This window comes from Amphiura filiformis, chromosome 15 (assembly GCF_039555335.1).
Source record: "Amphiura filiformis chromosome 15, Afil_fr2py, whole genome shotgun sequence".
Classification (NCBI taxonomy): Eukaryota; Metazoa; Echinodermata; class Ophiuroidea; order Amphilepidida; family Amphiuridae; genus Amphiura; species Amphiura filiformis.
In genome coordinates, this window is record NC_092642.1 from 59846510 (window position 1) to 59867075 (window position 20566).

Here is a 20566-nt window from a genome sequence, read left to right on the forward strand (position 1 = left end):
GAATGACATTCTTCGTATTCAGAATGCAATTCGATATGTCTGATATGTCTGTTCATACCTCAGCCCTTAACCCTGGAATTATGGAAACCTTTGGGTCTCATAACTTCTAAATTGTTGGTCTAAAGTATATAATAAAAGTATACATATTTAGAATGGAAATGACTTGATGAATCCATCTGCGAGGTCATATTTGGGCAAAAATGCTCAGTTTGGGAGAAAATCCCCCCAAACAATTTTTTTGGTCACCGTAACAAACAAATTCTTATGTTCATAGTCCATTTGCATGATCAATTTTCAACAGCACTGATTTTAGACCAACAGAGAAAAAACACTGCCATGTTTACATGTCGGTGTCACTCATGGAGGGCAAAATAGTGCACCTCAAGATTATTTCATGTGCCCGGTAAACATCCATTTGAAGAGCATGCTTGTTTGCAATGTGCCGATAATACCCACCAAGTGTTATGCACACAAACCTTTGTAGAGCTCAATCTTAAAGAAGCAAATTAGTTTTTGATACAGGCTTTTGCTGATAAATTCTGGAGGTACCATAGTCACGTAGACCTATGACTGCCCATCCCTGACCGTGGCAGTAGGTGAAGCCACGTATCCAAGGTGATTTTGGTCGGGTGGTCGGACGCGAAGAAATAAGCGTTCATGTCTGGAGAGAAAGACGCGCTCGTTTGTGTGATTCTTGCGCCATTATCCCTCGCGTCAAATGCAACATGTTCCATAGACGCGAACATATCTGCTTGCTTGCGTCCGGGTATGCGTCCTTGTCAAAGTCGTTGCTAAGCAGTGTCGGCTTCACTACGCAAACCAAGTCATAGGTCTAGGTACTTGTTTGTCTGGGTGGAGGTACACTATTTTAGTCTCCATACATAACAAACCAATATGGGGGGGGGTCATAGCATTATGCAGTGAAATTCTGAGTTGGTACTCTTAGTGTCTAATCTTTTTGAATTTTCAAGTATGCCGATTCCTATTTAGAGATGTACATTCCTAAGAACTATCACTATGGACCACAATGGCCTCATCTCAATTACATAGTTCAATAACCTCAATTGAACATAGTGCAAAATTTGACCTCAAGTTACAGGGTACGAGTTTTTGTCCCCAAGTTTTCAAAGGTCATTCAATGAATGTACAATTGGGGTTAAAGAACTGTGCCCTGATGGGTGAGCATGTTGTGGATCCTAGTGTATTGACACTTGAAGTTCCAATCTCAAATTGCACCAGCCTGAATTCAATGTGACCCTTCTCTCTGCCTTGGGCCTCCGCTATTAATTTCCAAAGCAATTTGCACTTAGGTTAAGTGACCTCTCATTTGGGTTTCATCTTCACAGAAAATTGATACTACAATATATTTCCTGTCATCAAGATCACAGCAGCTAAAGGGAGTATCCCATCATGCATCTGCTTGCTCCATAGCAAATACATACAAAACATAAGTAAGAGCGGCTTAGATATTGAGAGCTATGGATAGTTTCACAATACTTTGGAGATCATATTTTTTCAAACAAAAGTCTGAACTCCCCTGATATAAGCGAGTAATTGAAAGTTGAAGTGAGGGATTTTGTGTACACTTTCTATGGCATGTGCAGTTCTACTGTGGTACTGCAGAGCATGATGGGATACACCTATCTGCTGCTGTGCATCAAGATACTAAAAAAAATTGAGACACTGGTTTTTTTTACATTTACCATTAACAGCTGAGCATTCTACATACGAGCTCTGATGGTTGACACTGTTAATACAGTAAGCCAAAGAATTAAGGTACCAGTTATGTTCACCCTCTGTATATCCTAAACAAAGACAGATATGTCATAACTGGAACCAGCAGCCAATAGCTGCATCTTTAAGCTCGAATTTAAGACCTCATTTGTTGAAATTGTTCAAGAAATAAAGACACAACGATCCAAAAACCCAAGGAAGATGCCAATTTAAAAGTTCTAGTTTGCTCCATTGCAAGCCCTATTGATTTGTACCAAATTCATTCACGAACAAGAGAACTAGCACCACGCTTCTATTAATTAGCACGTGAAAACTAGCGTCCTGCTCTCATTGGCTAGAACAAGAGATTTTTGATTTCATTTCTTCATTAGGTTTTAGATCACTGTTTCTTTAATTCTCAACCAATTTCAACAAATAAATCAGAGCTGAAGAGTACAGGTATTGGCTGCTCATTTGATACATTTGTCTTTATTTAGGATATACTGGAGTGAACACAACTAATTCCTTGGCTTACAGTATGTTGAGATATCAACAGTGAGCTTCTACCCACCAAGAGAGCTTGGATCTGGGATTAAGATATTTGCCATTAGCTGCCATAGGATTTCAGGAGTCTCATTGTAGAACATGATGAAATGTATAGCAGCTCCAACCAGCCTTCTGTGATTTAATGCATGAATTCAGCTAGTTGTTTAAATTTCTTACATAACCTTGGTGAAACATTCAATGTCACACACTATTCTCTCATGATGCCCGGGATGTATAGCGAGTCAGGCATTATCGTGATCAGAACTGACTAAGAGATCTTTGTCATCCACTACATTTACCCCACTATCTAATTTTTTTATATATTGGCCCGAACCAGGAATTGAACCCGAGACCTCTTTTGCCATAGTCAAAAACCTTAACCGCTGGGGAATGCTGTTCTCGGCTTTGTTTGCTAACTTTGAAAGTAAATGTCAGGATTAACCCTAATACTCCCAGGTACTACAAAATACAACTTGATATATGCACTGGGCGTGTGTGTATCCTATGTCATGTGATGACGCAAGCACCCTAAGTGATATATAGGCACGCATTCATTGGCCAGGCCAGCATAAGACCTATGGCAAAGCATCCCGACCAAGTGCTTGGCATGCGAGGCGTCTCGTGTTCGAATCCCACCCGGAGCAAACAACTTCTTTCTTTGTTTTCTCTCTTTATTCCTTCCTTCTTTCCCTTTCAGTCACCAAAAACCCCTTGGGTGTTAGGGTAAAGCCAAGAATTTTCCGCGTTGCGGAAATTCCACGAAAATCACGGAATTCGGAGGTAAAGCGGAAAACGCATTTCTGAGAAAAAAATATAAAAAAATAAGCAAAAATGACCTAGAAAAAGAAAAAAAATACAATTGAAAATAAATAAATAAAATACTAAATGAAATTGGTCTTCAAAATTCATCAAAATAAAGTAAAATCCGTCATAGATTTACCGTACAACGCCTGTCCTTCAAATCAGTTTGAAGGGCGACTACAGTAAAGGTATTTCTTGTGAAATTTTATTATGTCAGAAATGTGCTAAAATTACAAAGCGGAGAAAAGCGGAATTTAGCATTTGTAAAGCAGAAAATTCTTGGCTTTATGTTAGGGTTAGTGTACCTATAAGTTTTCAGAAGACTTACCCGATCCATTTAAACAGCTTTCCTGTGTCCGATGTAAACAAACTGCTAGAGAGTCCCTGCTTCACTTCATTGTTCCATTGAATGGCTTCATCCAAATTCTAATACAAAGGAAACATAACAAGACAGAAACGGTGCTTAGGTCAGATTCAAATTCAATAGGATAGTATTAGGCTAACAAAGGAGGTTTGTTTCCTGTAGGTGAACTGAGATGGAAATGTATGCCTTAAATCACAAATTATTACATGCACAGTGCCTTCAAAAAATGTAGCAGAAAGACCAGCGAAAAAAAAAAATCGCTTGTCATATATATTGGTCATCCTAATCATTCACCTGTTATAACCAGTCAATGGGCTATTCCAGTTGAAATCCCCACTCCCCCTGTGGAAAATTTTGGAAATATCTTCCGAAGGGGGAGTATGTTTTTCAAATGTAATTGGTCAGAGTTAATCATTTTGAAACCTATACTCCCCCGTATTACAGTTTTACCTATATCTACCAGCATTTCAAATGAAAGCTACCCAATTATCTATTCTATTTGATACTCTTACTCCCTCTGTGGAAGCCTTCAGCTAAATCTTCCACAGGGGTAGTGTGGATTTTAAATGGAATAGCCCAATAGCACAATAGGGCTTGGTGCATCAAGAAATAGCAAATCTCATGTCACCACCAAAACAAACTCCCTAACGATGACCTGACCTCAACAACCATACACAGAATCATCCAGTACAGGTAAATATACGAGAAAAACAAAATTTTGAAATATTTTGTTGCTTTTTCTCAATTTCTCAAAGAAAAAAAATGTAACTGTGGTAAAATTGCTTTCATTTCATTTCATTTCATTTTATTTTATTTAGCACTCAATATACATCAAAAATTGCAAACAAAAAGAAAATACAATAGATTGCACATTATGTATAAAATACTTTAAAATCTACAGTAGGGGAGACCGGGGCGTGTCCGCCCTATTTTCTTCAATCTCGCCTAGAGAGGGCAATTCTCATGTTAGAAGGCCATAGTTTTTAAATTTTTTAGCTGTATACTATAACTAAATACTACCACATTTGTAAGGACATTGAGCTTTCAGTAACGGCAGGAGAAGGGAAAATAAAAATCACGATGACAGGGCGGACTTGCCCCGTGCTGGGGCAAGTCCGCCCCTATGGTGGGGTAAGTTCGCCCTGATAAAAAGAAAAGATTATAATATTGCAAAACAATTATAAATTTAATGCAAACATTTAGTAAAGGGTATATTAGGCACTCACTCTCTTCCAAAGAGTATACTAAATTTAATGGAGGGGTATAATGTAAGCTAATAAATGTAGGGAACCAAAATGAGCAAAACCTTTATTTACAACTTCGACATTTATGGTTTTAGGGCATAAACGGTGGTATGAGTAATACTGATACCACTTGACTTTAAAAATATGCTTGCATGTAGTTTTACCCTTGTTAAAGGTATTATTATCAATATTTTGCATAATACGCCGATGGGGCGAATCCGCACCGGGAGTCCGCCTGGGGAAAACACAGGGCGGACTTGCCCTTCACATACAGGGCGGACTTGCCCCAACGGTATTTTTTTTCATTACCTCGTGCTATGCCTACTGAACACAATATGTCGATCTTTTAATTGCATTATATGTTGGGCAAAACGTTCACCTTCCAAATGAATATAAGAACGAAAACCGTCTCTGCAAGGTCTTGAGATTATTACAATATTACTAATCTTAAAAATGTAAACTTCCTTGACCCAAAAACGTTTTTTGACGATAATTACTGTGGCGAAATCTGTCGGACTGTCTTGTTTTCTTGGGTACTTAACTATGACGTGTGCCCGCTTATTACATCATCATTTTACTTTTCCAGCAGTCACAAGATCCGAAACATGGGGTGGGCGGACTTGCCCCGAGGGCGGACTTGCCCCGGTCTCCCCTACATGTATGTAATTCAGGGTACCAGAATAAACTATTGCACGAGGTGACAATGGAATAAATACCAATGAGTACCAAGGATAGCCCAAAAAGCCTTCCGAAGAAAGCTTAATTCCATTGGGGTCCTTGTAAGGCAAAAAACAATAAAGCAGCAGCAGTTCCCCAAAATGAAACAAAGCTTTTTCTTTATCCTTATAACCATTATTACAAAGCACAAAAATAGATCTAAGGATCACAAAGTTCATTATATATAAAACAGCCTACAAACAAAGATTAGGTAAAAGTAGATGTTTAAGGATTAAAACAGGAACAGCAACCAGTTTTTAAAAAGGGTGAAAAAACAGATGCACCCATTCAGGCAACCCCACTTGAAATTCACGCTCCCTGTGTGGAAGACTAAGGTTGTGTCTTCCATAGGGGGTGTATGGATTTCAACTGGAATAGCCCAATGTTACCAGCCACCAATTGTATGGCACCCTGCTTTTAAGGAACAGTTCTTTGAACCATGTACAATCTTATGGCATTATTTTGGGTCATATGGTCCCAATATACCATAAACTGGCATACTAACTTGATTTCAACACACTTAAGTGAGGTCACATGGTGGTTCCCAACTCAAAAATGCCTCACAGAAGTTATAATTCTTTAACATTTCAACATGAGAAACACAGCATGATTTTTCCCATAATTATACGATTTTCCAAACACAAGTAGGAGGAAATACACATCTACAGCAGATCATGTGACATGACCCGAGGCAGGTCCGATCTTAGCACTCTTGTCGTTTACATTCGTAAACATATATGCCCAGATAATGCATATTCACACTTGTACCTTGAAGGGCAGTGCAGCAGATGAAACTTGGAGAGGTACCCTCAGAGGAGAATACCATGCCAAGCTAAGTCAATTTTGAGTTTACTTTATCTTCCCACTCCACCAACAAGTTTTAAATGTTTGCCCAAACTTTCATTACTTTCAGCAATTCTGAACAAATTCTAAAACAAAAACAAAATAACATCCTTAGGCTAAAAAAAAGAAGAAAAAAAAAGAAGATCAATCTCCGATCTCACAGGAGGTTGGAAATGCAAAGATGTATGCATTTTTTCCTGAATTATCTTTTAATAGTGTTTTTCAACCATAAACAAAGTTCTAAGTAATAACAGTAAGTATGCATCCAACACATGAAACACTGCCTGTGAAGGTGACTTTTTATCAAATATGCTTCCGATACATTTGATTAATTTTGCTGGGGGAAAAAACACTATAATTTTGTTATGTATTGGTATTATCTATTGTTATCAATTGGTATTGTATAAAAGTAAATGTATTGTTATTTGTATTTCCCTTATTCATTCCTCAAACTTGGTACTTGAATTATTTATATATACTTGAAATATTTTTGGTGGGGGTAGGAGCTGATTTTTCAAAATTTTTACCAATTGTTTTCAGATGATCTAATATGATGTTACAAGTATAATACACAATACCTTGAATGATGCAGTTGATAAAATTTCATCTGATAATGAACAATGAATAACGAAAAAGTTGCCAACTTAAAATAAAACTTTGCTTGGCCGCGCTTTGCTGTGTTGAGTTTAGTGTAAGATTCTAGTGCAATATGGCCTGCACTTGCAGGTCTGCCATCACATTAAATCAGGTGAATGTAATTCTATGTAGAACTGCCACAAGTTCTTATGAAATATCAAAAACCTTTCAAGAAAAGACTTAAACTGTCTCCCTTCCAAGAAGAAGTGTCTGCATCATGAAAATTGAGGATCAGACAAGCATATCAAAACTGCAATAAAAGTCATTATTTTAATGGTTTTCATGCAATAAACCTCTTCAGTAATATCTCAGTAACGGTAAAAACAGGAAAATGGTATCCTCTCATGTTATTACCAAAATGGGCTGTTCCACTTGAAATCCATACACCCCCAATGCAAGACATGACCTTAATCTCCCACACAGGGAGTGGGAATATCGGGTAGGGATACCTGAAAGGCTGACTCCATTTAAAATATACACCCCCTGTGTAGGATATTAAGGTCATGTCATCCATAGGGGGTGTATGGATTTCAAGTGCAATAGCCTAATGATTTTATATATACATCCTACTAGTTACAGCAAACTAGATTAAGTAAACAAAACAAATCTCTGGATTCGGTAAAAGTTACTTCTCTTTCAAAACCCATTTAAATTTTTTAATGTTGTGAAAACAAAATGAGAAATCAACTATCAACAGAGCTATTGTATTTCATACGGATCCTAAATAAGCTTTTGAGAATTACTCAATCAAGAACATTCTGTATGAAATCAATTTGGAACCCTTTGTGCCAATTGACGTATATGCGGTGTCTCATATTGCAAGAGAGTAGTGTAAAATAATAAAATAGTATCATATCATCCGATATGCGTTTCAAACTCTCTCAAGTATCAAGTAACAATAGACATAAATGTGGGTTTTAAACCACCGAGGATGGTTGTTTGTTTTGATAACATAATTGAAGAATTCCAGCTATGGAAAGACCGTTTTACTACTAAGTGGTTTTGTGCGGAAGATGAACATTATATTATCAAACATGTTTTGATCTAACATGATTAATTTTAGAAACAATTTCTTTGTTGAAAGATATCATCTTCTCGAGCCTACAGGCTTGACGTCAATCTTATTTTTACCAGCTATTTTTAAGAGTAATGCTACTCTTTTAATGTCCAGGCCCTGCTCACCACCAAACTTTAACCATATATAGGCAGGGCGATAAATATATTATACCGTATTGTCTGTAATAATAAAAGTCCAAATCCAATATGGCAGTGTCCACATAACAGCATATTGTTATGGCAGTGTCCACATAACAGCATATTGTCATGGCAGTGTTCACATAACAGCATATTGTTATGGCAGTGTCCACATAACAGCATATTGTCATGGCAGTGTCCACATAACAGCATATTGTCACGGCAGTGTCCACATAACAGCATATTGTCATGGCAGTGTCCACATAACAGCATATTGTCATGGCAGTGTCCACATAACAGCATATTGTCATGGCAGTGTTCACATAACAGCATATTGTCATGGCAGTGTCCACATAACAGCATATTGTCATGGCAGTGTCCACATAACAGCATATTGTCATGGCAGTGTCCACATAACAGCATATTGTCATGGCAGTGTCCACATAACAGCATATTGTCATGGCGGTGTCCACATAACAGCATATTGTTATGGCAGTGTCCACATAACAGCATATTGTCATGGCAGTGTCCACATAACAGCATATTGTCATGGCAGTGTCCACATAACAGCATATTGTCATGGCAGTGTCCACATAACAGCATATTGTCATGGCAGTGTCCACATAACAGCATATTGTCATGGCAGTGTCCATATAACAGCATTGTCATGGCGGTGTCCACATAACAGCATATTGTTATGGCAGTGTCCACATAACAGCATATTGTCATGGCAGTGTCCACATAACAGCATATTGTCATGGCAGTGTCCACATAACAGCATATTGTCATGGCAGTGTCCACATAACAGCATATTGTCATGGCAGTGTCCACATAACAGCATATTGTCATGGCAGTGTCCATATAACAGCATATTAATTGTCATGGCAGTGTCCACATAACAGCATATTGTCATGGCAGTGTCCACATAACAGCATATTGTCATGGCAGTGTCCACATAACAGCATATTGTCATGGCAGTGTCCACATAACAGCATATTGTCATGGCAGTGTCCACATAACAGCATATTGTCATGGCAGTGTCCACATAACAGCATATTGTCATGGCAGTGTCCACATAACAGCATATTGTCATGGCAGTGTCCACATAACAGCATATTGCCATGGCAGTGTCCACATAACAGCATATTGCCATGGCACTGTCCACATAACAGCATATTGTCATGGCAGTGTCCACATAACAGCATATTGTCATGGCAGTGTCCACATAACAGCATATTGCCATGGCAGTGTCCACATAACAGCATATTGTCATGGCAGTGTCCACATAACAGCATATTGTCATGGCAGTGTCCACATAACAGCATATTGTCATGGCAGTGTCCACATAACAGCATATTGCCATGGCAGTGTCCACATAACAGCATATTGCCATGGCACTGTCCACATAACAGCATATTGTCATGGCAGTGTCCACATAACAGCATATTGTCATGGCAGTGTCCACATAACAGCATATTGCCATGGCAGTGTCCATAACAGCATATTGTCATGGCAGTGTCCACATAACAGCATATTGTCATGGCAGTGTCCACATAACAGCATATTGTCATGGCAGTGTCCACATAACAGCATATTGTCATGGCAGTGTCCACATAACAGCATATTGTCATGGCAGTGTCCACATAACAGCATATTGTCATGGCAGTGTCCACATAACAGCATATTGTCATGGCAGTGTCCACATAACAGCATATTGTCATGGCAGTGTCCACATAACAGCATATTGTTATGGCAGTGTCCACATAACAGCATATTGTCATGGCAGTGTCCACATAACAGCATATTGTCATGGCAGTGTCCACATAACAGCATATTGTCATGGCAGTGTTCACATAACAGCATATTGGCATATATTAGTGCATTTTATGCCAGAATGTGATTTACGTAAGGAAATTCTACCATAATTTCATTAATTCGGTAATGAACTGGATATATCAAAGTTTAAGTTAGAATAGGTTTTGTGCATGCAATTTAGCGAGCGTGGCGGCGCCAATTTTAAGCTTAATCACATAATATGTGACCATCCAGCACAACTGAGCCCTGAAGTCGCCAATCATCATTTTTGAGATATTCAACAAAAATATTCTGCTTGAAATTAGCTTTAAAATGATGTATATCATGTCTATAGTACTTGACATTTAAGTAGTGAAAATCAATAAAACAGTCAATAAATCCTTTGTTTCCTATTGTTTATTGTCAAGTTCAATGGAGCATATCTCAATAGTGGCACTGGCGACATCCGGGCTCAGTTGTGGTGGATGGTCACATATGGCATTAACTTTTTCATTTCAGTCACTTTTTACATTGAAAAATTTAAGGGGGGCATTTATTGAAAGGAGCATCAATTACAGACAATATGGTACCCCACAGGCACTACTTCCAATCTTACAGAGCCCCTGATTAAAATCACATGATATAATCATCGGAGTAACCAGTCAAAATAGTCTCTGATTGGCTCAATACATGATATATAGCCCCCTTTGTAACCAATCAATATGGTTCTTCATTCGGTTGGTAGTACCCAATACATTGTTAATGATTCTGTCATCCAACAACCTGCACACTTACAGAGGAACACATAAAATCACTGTGAACCTACATACTGCTCTAGTCTGTATTATCAAAAGTTACTATTGAAACTTCTACCAAGTTTTGCAACCCACCTGTATGACCTATTTCCATAACTTGCCGTTGCCATGGTTAATCAAGAGTCCTCTAAAAATGTCTGGCTCTGTAGCTAAATCACAACCATCTCTTACATTGTTATGGTCTATTTAATGTGAAGAAAATAATTGAAACTAAAGATTTATTTACGTAAATATTTGTCTCAATTGCCTACCCACATTTCCTGCTGTGCCTTCAATAGGGGTGTTCTGATGGTCATGAATTCTTGAGGATTGGCGTATTCAGGAATTGAGATCTATATAACCAAACAAAGACAATCATTTCTTTTGTTGCATATTATTTTGGAAACTGCTTATATCTTTGGAACTAAATGTTCAATTTAAATTTGGGTATAAATTTGGGGACAAACTTAGGAATTGGAAACCTCAAGACAGTCCACACAGCGGATTTTCTCTCGAGAACCGTGTTGCTTAAGGGCTGGGGTATGAACGTTTGGACAGTATTTATTGTGGGACATTAGAGCACATCAGACATATCGAATTGCATTCTGAATACGAAGAATGTCATTCTGATATCAAATAATTTTGATTTTTTGAAATTCGCAATTTAATACACATTTTAGGCCTGGCAAAGTCGATTTTGAGTTTCCCGTCGCCCGCCCGCACTTCATTTTTGGGCCCGCACTTGAATTCATTATAGAGAATAAAAAAAAATAAAAATAAAATCTTATCATTTTTGCAAAAAACCGATGAAATCCGTGCATTTTAGTGGAAAAATCAAATTCAAAACATCGATTTCGCTACGGCAGTAAACTCATTGCGGCCGGTTGATTGGCATCTGATAGTGATAGCCTAGATCCTGTAGGCCCGGTTCGCAACGCTTTGTAAATATGTTGACGTCCGCTGTCCTTTTCCACGTGCGTATCATATACTGGACTGACAGATTAATGCTGTCATGCAGATCAATGATTGTACAGTGCTGTTCGCGAAATCGCACAATGAATAGTGATGTTTGTGCGAATTAAAAAAAAATATATTGATTCTGTTATTTTTGGATTTCTTTTCATAAATATCAATCATATATTTTAAAATAGTACTTGGTATCGTTTTACATTAATTTGATTGTACAAAAATGGCAAAATTTATATATTTCAACTCTGCTCTATTGTGACACTGTTGCACGAAATATGCGGTCGAACAAAAATATTTTTTTCAAGAATGGCTGCTCGGCTCTGGCGAACCGAACACATCAAATGCCAATTGTTCAATTAAATTAAGTACATTTTCGACCTAATATTCCATCTCCAGTCGCTACGATATATGGTTTCATTTCTGTGTCAGTTTTGGTCCAAAACATGGTCAGAAACAGGTGCAAAAACATGCATAAACTCGGCCAATTTCTAGCAAATTTTTGTACTTCCGGGTCCGCGCTAAAACACGTGGTGCCACAATAATACAAAAAAAATTATCATTTCGATTTTGCCTTTAAAATTGCTTTTACACAACGTAACAATAATATTAATAAAGGAAACGTGGATTATCTATGATGAAATAAAGTTAAAACATTAAACACTGGATATTTTCCGGTTGTGATAAATAAGTAAATAAACATTAACCTCATGTTGTCAGGCACCACGCCCACGCCTGTAATACACAAAACAAAGTGTGATTTCATCAACCGGGTCGCCGGCTGGGACTGGCTGGGATTTCCCCATCAAACCATCGTTACGGAAAGCATACACAAAGTGCAAGATTTCCTGACGTTGTATTTACAAATATTGCAGAATTTACTTTAATTTTTAGCAGGTTGGTCAAAATTTTGGGGCTTTTATTATTAAAAAAATATTGATAAGAATTAAGAATGGAAATTTCTAATTTTCATCTTCAACTATAAATGATTAAATTTGAAGTTTTGTCTGCGTCCACATACAACAAATGCATGGGATATGGACGCAGATCGATCTGCCTTCATGTTCAATTGGGAGCACAAATTGAGCTCCTCGGTTCTACCAGGAGTGTAATTTTAAGTGCTCAAAGTTGCGCTCCTGAACAATTCCAGGAGAGCAATTAATCGAGCTCCAATGATTTCTTTAAACGAAGGACTGAATTGGTATCAATTTTGACCTTGCAGCCTCTTTGCAAGTTTATATCTTTGGTTAAACATCCTTTGAGTGAGTGAGCGGTAAATAACAACAGCTAACAACATGTTTTACACTCGCATTTTGTCATATAATGAAAGTCACGAAAATAATGAATAATGAATAATGAAAAAGTTACCTCACTTGTTTTCAAAAATTATGTGACGGGAAACTCAAAATCGATTGTTCGGGGCCTTATGGCAAATCATTCAAAATTGATATTTTTGATATTTAACCGTACTTGAAGTTAACTTTATAAATCTGATGATTTATACTTAAAAGTGTATGTAGGTGGGATGAAAAGCCGACGATCAATTGAAAATTTTGACCTTTCGTATTGAATATATCGATTTTTTTACCAAAAACACAAAAATAAAAAAGGTCTTTTTGGGAAAAAAATCCATATCTTCAATATGAAAGGTCAAAATTTTCAATTGACCGTCGGCTTTTCCTCCTACTACATACACTTTAAGAATATGATTTATGTAATTTACTTCGAAGACTGTTATATATCAAAAATTTGAAAAATATCAAATCATTATAATTTGTCATAAAATTTGTATTATATTGTGATTTTCAAAAATGAAAATTATTTGATATCAGAAAGACATGCTTTGTATTCAGAATGCAATTTGATAGGTCTGAGGTGCTCTCATGTCCCACAAAAAATACTGTCGAAACGCAATAAACGCTCATTTTAGATCCCTTAAAGCAGAAAGCCTCCAGTGTGGTCGTGCCTTATATTGGAGCTCTTATTTGAGCGTAAATGGAGACCGACTAAGAAAGTGCTTCTTTCATAACATCTCTGCAGCTGTAATTGAGGTAGGTCTTCATGGTCTATTTGTGCTGAAGGATCTTCACAGTGAGTAGTGCCCACCATCAATACATTGTTCCCACCTAACCATTCATATTAAAAGCCCTTGAATCTGTTATTTTGATGTCTAGACTGATGATACACAGTTTCCTAAATTTTCCAGTGGTGGTGCCATAGATGGGGGTGTATAGCCCCTAGGGGCGGCATGCCCCCCCCCCCAGTCGGAACTCTTTCCCCCTAGTTGCCCTTCCCCAAATAAAGGCCCAAAAGTGTGAAAATTTCCCTTTTTTGAAGCAATTTTTGCGCAAAATTTGTTCCCTGAAATTCATTTTTCCTCCAAAGCCCCCCCCCAAAAAAAATTCATGACATGATAAATACTTAACAAAACATGAAACTTAAGAGGGTTGCTTGAGACACATTGATTATTTTAATCACATGATTTCTTTTAAAAAATCATTGATTTAAGTTAACTTTTGAATTTTTTATTAAAACATGTATGACTTTATCATGGGGTATAATAGCAGTTCTTGGATTAATTGTTTTTAAATCCGATTTACATAAAAAAATCCGATTTAAAATTTTTTTAAATCAGAAAAATCAGCACCCCCGAAACTGAAAAACACTATGAACAGAACAGAACAGGATATTAATACTAACAAAAATACTGAAACTTAATATAGAAGTGGTAAATTTTAAAAAAATCAGAAAAATCAGCACCCCCGAAACTGAAAAAACTTCAAAAACTATGAACAGAACAGGGTATTAATACTAACAAAAATACTGAAACTTAATATAGAAGTGGTGGAGAAAATGAGGATATCACAGGTAATATAAAGCAATTGAGCTATTCCCGTTGAAATCCACACCCCCTATGGAAAATAGACATGACCTTAATCTCTCACACAGGGGTGTATATTTTAAATAGAGTCACCCCATTCAGGTAACACCCATTTGAAATTCACACTTCCTGTGTGGAAGATTAAGGCCCTGTCTTCAATAAGGGGTGTATGCATTTAAACTGGAATAGCGCAGATTTTGGCTACCTGTCATCCACAGAATGATTTCAGAACTATACAGATTCATTAAATACCCATCTGCCCATGTTGTATCTGTAAATTTAATCCCATCAAATTTTATAAAGGAAATTCCTGAGTTTAATCTTACAAGTTTTAACCTCAGGAATATGAAAGTGAATTAAAATAATTCTAAAACTATAAGGAATGAACAGATGTAACAGTCATTTTCATTACCTTACAGGCAAAATTCGGTTACCGTTAGAAAGTTTATCAATCGAGGAAACTGATACCAACAGATGCCGGTGGGACCACAAAAATGTTGCCTACAAATGAATAAAATTGATTAACGGCATAGCCAAGAAGCAACAATCTGTATTTACTCAAAGTTGCTTTCTCTGAAAATTACAAGAAATAATTTTCAACCAGTAATTTTTTCTACCTTGTTTTTCTAAGTTTGTCTGAAAAAATATAAGATCCAATGGGATGGAATCCTGGGGACGAAAACTTAATACGTGCAGAGTTAATAAAACAGTCCTTATTACATCGTCTATAGCCCTGTAGCTTCAATAGATATCCAATGTGTCTTCAGTAAAACAGATATGAATTTATTAACTATCTTTTATACCATAAATAATAGCAGCTTTACAAGTTTACCATGTTTCATATCATGTTGAGAAAAATGATTCAACCAATTTTCCTACTCCTGGTAAAAACTTGTGTGGTTTTAATAAATGAATAAATCGGTCCTGTCTATCAATAAAGTTACTAAAGGTGGCAGTTCTGTTTGATGCCATGCCTATTCAGCATCGAAGTGGTTACGTAATTCTCTTGGTTACCGGATCACGCTACTTTGGTATGCCTTCGAGTGCCATATACTTTATGTGGTGATCATTTCGATCGTGGTTCATTACTCTAGCGCGTGATCCCGTTGACATAGTAACATTACGTAACTCGATACTGAATAGAGTGTATGCAATAAACCAACCGGAACGGTATAGCAATTGAAATAGCAGCCATTGGCTGACAGTTCACTCCAAGAAAGAGTGAGATTTTGAGCCACTCTGTGAGCGAGTGAGGCTCACTCAAAATCGCAAGTGAAATACGACGTATGTGTACTGTTTTCACTCTTTTAGAGCTAAAACCTACTCTTTTAGAGCTAACTTAAATTCACTCTGAAATTTAGAGTGGTTTTTCACTCTTTTACATTTAGAGAGTATTCCTATTTCAGTAATGTTTAACACCAGACATTCTACATACCATATTATCGATTTTACGTCATCAAGCATTCGATAGAACTTAAAAACATTACTGGAAATAGAATGGTAATATGAAGATATGTTAGATGGAATATTCTACTTAGAATACTGGAGTCTGTAGCAGCCCTTACCAGGCCCGTAACCAGGGAGTTTGGGTGGACGCTCCCCCCCCCTCCCAAAATGCCCCAAAATTCCCTTTTTTTTAGCCAAAAGTCCTATTTATGAGCATAGCGTTCAAAAAAATTGGGGGTTTTACGCCTTTTCGGTCAAAAAGGTCCAAATTTTGGGGAAAAGTCCACTTTTTCCAAATTTGCCCCCAGTCCAAAAAGGTCCAAATTTCAAAAAAAAAGTCCACTTTTTCAAAATCGGCCCCCCAAAATAAATCCTGGTTACGGGCTTGGCCCTTACCCTGTAATGTGATCAAATTGATATCGAATGTGGCATTCAACAAAGGCTTGAAGAGAAGTACTAAAGAGAGTATAATTTTGTTTAAATACGATTTTATGGTGATGTTACCAAAGGCCTCAAGTTAACATACATTGTGAATTTCAAATGGGGTCAGTTACCTGAATGCGTAACTCCATTTGAAATCTACATCCCCCCTGTATTCCTTAGGGGTGTATGGATTTCAACTGGAATAGCCCATCTCATCTTGGGACATTATAGGAAAGCTGGCAGAATTATAATCAACAAAATCAAAACAATATTCCAATATTTACACTCATCTCCCAAAAGAGCCCAATGACTTTCCAAGCATAAATAAATACCCACTACAATCCCAAGAATATGATTAGAACTGGTTCAAAAAAACCCATGGAGGCATTGGATGTTATTGTATGAAGCCTATAATAATAATAATTATAATCAATTTTATCGAATGACCTACAAAAAATGCCCCAGTCTTCAGGCACATTTCAACACTGTTTGGTCCTATAGAAATGTGTGTCATTATTAACTATATTAGAACATTGAGGGGGCTATTTATTTGAAGACTAATTTGCATATTTATAGTTGGTAAAAACTACCCATTTACCTTAGGAAACAATCATTAATGATATGAATAACAGGAACAAATGGACAAATAATGAAACAAGTGGCCAGCATGCAGAGCATTAAGGGTAGACGAGGTATTGTTGGTCAAAGCAACCTAAAAATCGATTTTCATTATCTAGATCACCTTGGATGTTTTGCAAAAGTTCATTCTACAAATCGTATACTTTGTAAACTTGCTTAATTTATTGTTGTTAATGAGTTATGTACATTTTAAAAAAGTGTTGTCGTTTCAGCCCTCTTTACAACGTAACTCAAGAACCACACCACCTATAAAAGTATATCTGTGATATTTTAATTCTTCTACACGCTCGCTATGAATTGAGCAATGCAGTTTTTACCAAAACTCACTACTATTCATAAGATGCTGTGAACTACCAAATCACAACAGTTTAAAATAATTAATAACCTTAAAGCTCTCCACACATTCATAGTATTCTTCTAATTACTTTTGATTGATGATTGATTGATAGATTGATAGATTGATAGATTGATAGATTGATAGATTGATAGATTGATAGATTGATTGATTGACTGATTGACTGATTGACAGATTGATAGATTGATAGATTGATAGATTGATAGATTGATAGATTGATAGATTGATAGATTGATAGATTGATTGATAGATTGATAGATTGATAGATTGATAGATTGATAGATTGATAGATTGATAGATTGATAGATTGATTGATTGATTGATTGATTGATTGATTGATTGAAAGCCATGTTGTGTGATTTGCGTCACAGCAATGCCCTCAATTTTTCTTAAATCTCTACTGGTTGTAATGCCTAGTGGTGTACAGTACCATGTGAAAGGCTAAGCCTGAAGTGCTTTCATTTATACAGTAAAATTTTAGTTTTTATATTAAATCTGGAGATCTCCAGTTTTATTCAGAGTTCATGATCGAGTGCTTGCTAACACATCTTGTGAATGTCAGCGAATGTGTACACATATCATTGAATCAGTGACATATAAATTGTGAGCATATCGCTATTCATTGTAAGTCTTCCCATCAGCATAAAAGTGGTTTTCCAAGTAAAGTGTTTGGATGCGAGCCGTTAGACCAATAGGCCTATAAAATAAACGCTGTGTCAGACAAAAGTCTTTGAACATGGCAAAAGTGATAAAAACCACTTTTATCACCTACTATGCGTGCCGACGTAGCAACCTTGTCTTCCCAGCAGCATGATGCTCTGTGCAATAATACATATAATACGATCGGCGAGCTAATAATACACACATTGAACATGTAGTATTGTAGGGGCTGAAATCAAAATAGCAATTCAGGGAATAAAACAAGCACTGACATGATTTCCTGAAACTGTTTTAACATTTCCTGAAAATGTATATTTCCCTATACTTTGAACAGGGAAGATCCAAACAAAGTTTCCTGAAGATTTACATCCCTAATGCTTTTAAGGGATGGGGTATGAACGTTTGGACAGTATTTATTGTGGGACATTAGAGAACATCAGACATAGCGAATTGTATTCTGAATATGAAGAATGTCCTTTTGTATTATATCGTGAATTTCAAAAAATGAAAATTATTTGATATCAGAAAGACATTCTGCGTATTCAGAATGCAATTCGATATGTCTGATGTGCTCTCATGTCCCCCAAAAAATACTGTCGAAACGCTTAAAACGCTCATCCTAGATCCCTTAAGTTATGACCATTCAACCAAGTGAAGTAGAATTACATATACAACTCATGTAAAGTAATGAGTTTACACAATACCAATATGCAGCTACTTCTCCCATGCCATTTGCCTCATCATGCTTGATAACAGTTCAAGTCAATGTAGAAGAATTTCATTATCCAATACTCATCTCTCACTGGAGCTCATTGAATTCCCCCGCATAAACACCCAACACCATCCTGATAATATTATTAGAAATTGTTCTACAACTCAAAGAGAATTGCCTTTGCTTCTGATTGAATTAACAATGCAGGCCACAGCCAGCGTGTGTACTTAAGGTGTCTCTTGAGTGTGATACCATATTCAATGAATTTCATTTGACCAAACTAGATATCTATACAAACTTAGTAAGTGGTTTTGTCCTTATGGCCCTCATTTATCATTGAATACACAATGAGAGCAGTTTGTAACCACCCAGGGCACTCAAGTAAATTTTAGTGGGTGGGACTGAATGCTTATTTTGACCTTTGGCACCGTTTATGGTCGTCCTGTACTTTAAATGGAAAAGCAGGAAATGACAAGATTTTGCAGCAAAATTAGTCTCTGTAATGTTATTGTACAAGTTTTTGTCAATACATTTTCTTTTCAATGGGTAAATAAATACAGGGCATCCCAAAAGTTCCTTTACCATTTTGAATGTTCCTAACACTAGTATTCAGCAACCGACAGCAAAGGTATCTATCTATATTTGCATAGAGAAAACTTACAGAATTATTTTGACACTGTATTTGTCATATAAACCTAATAAGATAAACTATAGTGAAACAATTGAATATATGAATACAAAACCCACCCAAGTCCATACGTTGGCTAAATTGAGTTAAGCATGGGAAATTGTTGCTATACATAGGCCTGTCATATGTATGAAAGAACAACTCAAATTCATCCTCTGTGTCTATTGAGCATGTGAAAAATAGCATGTATGAAAGAACCACACAATTCCATGATTTGAGTCTTGTAACACATTGATTGAAATCCAGTATGTATAAAAGTCCACTTGTAACACATTCATTGCTAGAGAGTGACTTTTGAAAAAAAATGGGTTTAATAAAGGAAAGTGTATGGTTTATATTACATGGCAGAATGCTTATCAACATTATACATACCTGTGTGCTTTATTTTGTATTATCTTACTAGTGGTAATCTCATTCTAACATTGGTGTCTTAGTATATGATTCAAAAAACCACCCAAGTCCAGAATTTAAAATGAACCCCACGAAGTCCCTGAAATGCTAATCGTCATACCTAATACAGGTTAATCCACTCATTTGCACGTAAAACTTACCATATTGACCAGGTAAATCTAACTGAAGGAATTAAAATGATACACAGGTTTTTCTCTCAAAATCACTTCCCATGGACTTGGGTGGGTTTTGTATTCATGTATTCAATTGGGCATATTACACACAAAACCATACACACAGGGATGTAAGTAGCTGTTGGAAAAAAATAACCCACACCAAACAGTGCAAGCGAAGCCGAAACAAGCAAGTTTAACTTGATCGGAGTAATATATTTTAGCGAAAGCTAGGGATCGGGAATAGGCTATGAGGGTATCACCCCCTATTGTTTGTTTTTTTGGCTTTTTTTGCTCTTTTTATGATGAAATATCACCATCCACTTCATGTTAAAAAAAAAAATCCGGATTCCGGATCCAGAAAAAAACCGGAAAAAACATCCCTGCATACAATAAGTTAACAACATATCTCCGGATCCAAAAAGTACCTCCTCTCAATATCTAGACCAATGCAATTGCAATATTTAACAGTTCTCATCATAATTCTTGGTTGCAAACTAGTACAGGTTAACAGCAGATTCAATATAACTTGTCAAACAAATTCACCCAATACAATTGTAGTCCCATTGCTAAGAATTCTTATCTAA

The 20566-nt window shown here is 36.6% G+C and overlaps 1 protein-coding gene across 1 annotated transcript in view; it reads right to left on the minus strand.

Annotated features, from left to right (window-relative positions):
• Positions 1 to 20566, minus strand: part of LOC140171901 (alpha-aminoadipic semialdehyde dehydrogenase-like) — a 646628-nt gene that overhangs the window by 389909 nt on the left and 236153 nt on the right. The window contains exon 15 of the mRNA XM_072195242.1: positions 3389 to 3486. Coding sequence (XP_072051343.1) covers positions 3389 to 3486 — 98 coding nt within the window. The remainder of the gene's footprint in view (positions 1 to 3388; positions 3487 to 20566) is intronic.